At 40.5% G+C, this 5,000-nt stretch overlaps 1 protein-coding gene across 1 annotated transcript; it reads left to right on the top strand.

The window, feature by feature from the left end:
* The first annotated feature begins 767 nt into the window (after positions 1-767).
* On the top strand, positions 768-1,937 carry LOC125040875 (crustacean hyperglycemic hormones 4). The gene is made up of 3 exons (XM_047635647.1): positions 768-816; positions 1,199-1,437; positions 1,573-1,937. The coding sequence occupies exons 1-3, from the start codon at positions 799-801 to the stop codon at positions 1,676-1,678; spliced, it is 363 nt and encodes a 120-aa protein (XP_047491603.1). The 5' UTR covers positions 768-798; the 3' UTR covers positions 1,679-1,937.
* The last annotated feature ends 3,063 nt before the right edge of the window (positions 1,938-5,000 follow it).

The following is a 5,000-nucleotide window of genomic DNA, read 5'->3' as shown; positions in this document are numbered from 1 at the left end:
TATGCATATTTGGGTTCTGCATCATTCGTGGAAATCTAATTTATATTTCCTTCACTGAATTAATTTTGAACATATTGTAAAAGATCGCCCAGAGAAAACTGAATAACTAAAAATAGGTGAAATAAACAGGGGGCCCAAGTAAGGTTAGCGGAAGAGGGGGCCGTTTCGCTTAAACTGACTTGCCTCACCCTAACCTTGTGCAAATATTAATTTCCTTATTTTTATTAACTATATTGGCATATATGCAGAAAACAGATAATAATAGAGCGATCTTTAATATAAATATATATATATATATGTATTTATGTATGTATGTATAGATATATGATATGTGTGTGTCTGTGTTTGTGTGTGTGTGTGAGTACAAATGTGTTTACATATAGGTCTCTGTTTTTTGCATACGTATCCATACACTCCATTTCGTGTGATTTTCAATACTGGAGAGAAAAAATATAATCAAACCCTAATTGCAGTTTCCGCACGAATTTCCACCCATATTTTCCCCCTTTGATACGATCGCGATTTTGGAGTGCTTGAGTGCCTGTCCACGCGCCGTTCGGAGCACACACAAATGCATTTAATGAGCACCTCTGTGTCAAAGGGGATCAAAATATGTGTATTGCAGCTGATTGAAAAAAAAAAAAAAACATGAATAAAAAAAATAATGTATTTTTTTGCTTATTCTCGGGGACTTGCCATCGGCAGTATATATATAAGCTGGATGTAAATGGTATCCAGTCTCACTGCAGAAAGAGGACTTCGTTGCAACTAAATATTTCGAGTTTCGTGTTAATTGCAATGGTTGCTCTTCCCATGGTAAGCGGCGTTTGTTGTGCGATTTTCTCTTCGATTTTTTTTAAACCATAGAGTGGCAGAATTGGCTTGAAATATGTCATGATTTTTGGTCACTGACTGGAGAAGAAGGGGGTGATGTTGCTGTATTACCAATTTTGTTATCAGTTATTAGCATTAGCATTATCAGCATTAGTAGTAGTAACAGAATCATTATTATCATCATTGTTATTATTATCAACATCATGATATTTATCATTATTAACATTATCATCAATGCCATTTTTGTTATGATAATTATAATTATAATCATCATCATTATCATCAATTTTACCAGTTATCATTTTTATAATTATCAATGTCATCATTTATCAATCTATATTTTCACAAGCCTTTCGTCCTGCAGCTGTCAGCGGTGTCGGCGGCCCTGCTGGTCCTCGCTGCCTTGTCGTCGCCTACCTCCGCTCGCTCCCTCGACGCGTCTCCTTCGTCTGCGTCCTCGGGGAACCACGGCCTCAGCAAGCGCTCTCTCTTCGACCCGGCGTGCACCGGCATCTACGACCGGCAGCTGCTGGGGAAGCTGGGGCGCCTGTGCGACGACTGCTACAACGTGTTCCGGGAGCCCAAAGTGGCCACGGGGTGCAGGTCGGGCACGGAGCGCGGTTGAGAGCTCTTAATAATGGTCTTTGGGCAAAGGTTCTCGAAGTAGACATTCCAGTCGTGTCACGCAGTAAGTTTTCCACCGATTGTCTCAGTAATCTCACAACCCTTCCCTTCCAGGAGTAACTGCTACTACAACCTCATCTTCCTCGACTGCCTGGAGTACCTGATCCCCAGCCACCTTCAGGAGGAGCACATGGCGGCCCTGCAGACCGTCGGCAAGTAAAGCATTTCCCGGAACCGCCCCTCCTCGACGTCGTCTGCGAACGGCCCGGATTCACGAACGGCTTCAAGCAGGTCGCTCTGGTTTGCTTTCGTGTGAGTCGAAGCTCGGACGCCCGCTGCTCTTATTTCATTTGATGCTTGCGGTTGACTGCCTTGGTTAGGCCGATGCTGCTCTGTTGCTGGAGGAGGAGATGGCGTTCCTGTGTCTCGTTTTGGGTTGTATCAAGGCCTTTTTGACTCCAATAAACTTTTCAAACTTGTGTAGTTTTCTGTTTTTGCAGTTTCTAAAATGGGAACTGAAACGAAAGATATTCACAATCTGAGTACTTCATCTACTAGATGAAGTACCTTAAAAGTACCTGACATTAATACAAATTCATCACACACACACACAGACACACACACATACACACACACACACACACACACACACACACACACATATATATATATATATATGTATATATATATATATATATATATATATATGTGTGTGTGTGTGTGTGTGTGTATGTGTGTATGTGTGTATGTGTGTGTGTGTGTGTGTGTGTGTGTGTGTGTGTGTGTGTCTGTGTGTGTGTGTGTGTATACGAGTACATAAACATATAGATACAAGCATGCATACATACACATGCATACATATAATACACGTATACATAGACTGATATATATATTTATATGAATATATATATCTCTATATATATATGTGGTGTGTGTGTGTGTGTATATATATACATACATACATACATACATATATATATATATATATATATATATATATACGTATATATATATATATACATATATGAAGATATAGACCATACATTTACACACATGCGCACGCACACACACATACATACACACACACACACACACACACACACACACACACACACACACACACACACATAAATATACACAGAAATATACACACATAGATAATGATTAGTTTTTTACCCAAACATCAGGATTATGAGTTAAGTACCTTCTACAGCATTTTTACATAATCACGCAGTACCTTCAAGTGATTACTGTAAACCGCAGTTAATATCATCTTTGCAATGAAACAGATACTAATAAGAGTTATTAGTAAAATAGATGATAAAATCATAAGGATTATAAGGTTTTTAAAAAAATAAATAAATAATAGTTACAAAGCAAAATAAGTGTGCTACACATCAAAGGTTATAGATCACTTTATAAAGGTGGAATAGTGAAAAGGGTAAAGTTGTTGATTTAATGTGCCAGATGTCAGATGTCGTATAGCAGTTCAGGAAGGTATGGATTAAGAAGGGTAATTAGATCAGAGTGGTTAAGGGAAGAGTTGTGGGATTTTGCTAGGAGGGTAAGGTAGGGATTAGCAAAGGGTAAAGCGTGTTTAAGGGCAATAAGATCACAGTTTCAGGAAAAATGTCGGGGAGAGAAACCAGGAAGGGGGTTGTTGTGACAAAGGGTCAACTATGTATCCAGGGGAAAGCGGAAAGGAATAATGTGGAAGGAAGGGGGAATGGGATGTGCTGGGGGAGAGTGGGAGGGAGGGGTGTAGGGGGAACATGAGTAGGATGATGGATTTCGCCAGTTGTTTTAAGTGTAAATGGAATAGTGGCAGACAAATTGGAGAATGGATGAGGTGTAGGCATGTTATCCTGGGTCATGATTATATAGTTTTGAGTGTCTTCGAAAATTTCTGTAGTGGAGTTGGTTGGGGGAATAAAGGTTTTCTTATGATGAGAAGAGGGGACAGATGTTTGAGTGGTAAAAGGAGAGGTTGACGGAGGAGAGGATGGGGTGGGAGTGGGGTGGAACGTTTAGGAAAAGAAAGGAAAGGTGGTAGGTATCGAAGAAGGTGTGACTGGAGTGTCTGGGACAGTGGTGAAGACTGGGGGATGGAATAAGAATAACAAAAAATTATTTGACTGGGGGAAGGAAGGGGTAAAAGTGGGATGAGGGAGAGATACTGGGGAAGATGTAGAAACATCTTGTGAGAAAAGGAAAAGGGTAGAGCGAAGGACAATATTGGAGTGAGGAATGAGAAAAACCTTGTCGACGTGCTTCCTGTCTGGCATCACGTAAAGTGATGCCAAGTTTGAATCTGAGGATTGTCACTTCAGACTCAAACTTGTAGGTAGGACAACCTCTATAACCTTTTATAGAGGTTGTCCTACCTACAAGTTTGAGTCTGAAGTGACAATGGAAGCCGCCACAACTGGCCCTCGTGCGTGAGTGTGCAGAGCAGTTTGATCGATTATGACCAGGTTGGGCACATAGAGGGTACCGGGCTGTTTGGCAGAATGGCCTACACGCCAATAATATGGTCGGAAAGGGAGGGACTCTTGCTAATGTAAACGTTAAAGGGGAGGTCATGTCTACGGAAAGTAATCTTGGCAATACTGGTGGGGGACTTACGACGGCATCTGTGGGGAATAGTGTTGCAATGTACTGATACCGAGGCAGGCGAGTCCACAATCTGACCAATTTTTTGTCGTAGACAGGGCAATTTGTCGGGGAGATGCGAGACAGGGTCCAGTCGGAGCGACTGCGGAAGGAAACGTTGCCTACTTGTTTTGGGGGCCATTGCTGGAAGAGGAGCGTTTTGCACGGGGCTGTGGGGAGATTACGAAAAATCGATCCCTTTTGGAAAGTGTTCAAGAAGTTTAAAAAGGTGGGGGTAGTAGAAGGACGGGGACGTGTGGAGGAGGGAGTAGTGTTGAGAGAGGTAGTACTGCGGATATATTTATTTATTTGATTTATTTAAAGCCCGAAGGTAAGGAAGTTTTTGGTTCAATTAAGCGATGTTAGTGGATTTCCAGAATGGTTAATGCGGTAGACATCAAGGGTCATATAGCATTATGATAAAGTATGGAGGCGAAAAGGGTAAAATAAGTTAACAATTAGTGTAAGTAGACAGAAGAAAGGGATGAAGAAGAGAAGGAAAAGGGAAGCCCCCCCCCCCCCATACGGAGACAACGGGCATTTGGGGAGGAGGTATGTTGGAAAGTGAAACAGTATACCTCTCAGGGGGTAAGCATTAAACTAATTGCAATTGGAATACCGTGCCCATGGCTCCCTAAGCCAATACCGGACAGACACAGAGCCAGCCTTTAAATAGCTCTTAAAATTGAAGAAGAGGACAGAAGAATGAGTTGGAGAAGAGAAAGAAAAAGAGATGGAGAAAAAATATTTATAAAATTTGTATGTTTTATATATATATATATATACATATATATATGTATATATATGTATATATATGTGTATATATATATATATATATATATATACACACATATATATATGTATATATATATATATATATATATGTATAT

The sequence above is a fragment of the Penaeus chinensis genome, chromosome 29, assembly GCF_019202785.1.
Source record: "Penaeus chinensis breed Huanghai No. 1 chromosome 29, ASM1920278v2, whole genome shotgun sequence".
In the NCBI taxonomy this organism is placed as follows: Eukaryota; Metazoa; Arthropoda; class Malacostraca; order Decapoda; family Penaeidae; genus Penaeus; species Penaeus chinensis.
The sequence above is the reverse complement of the archived record's forward strand: the minus strand, read 5'-3'. Positions and strand labels throughout refer to the sequence as shown.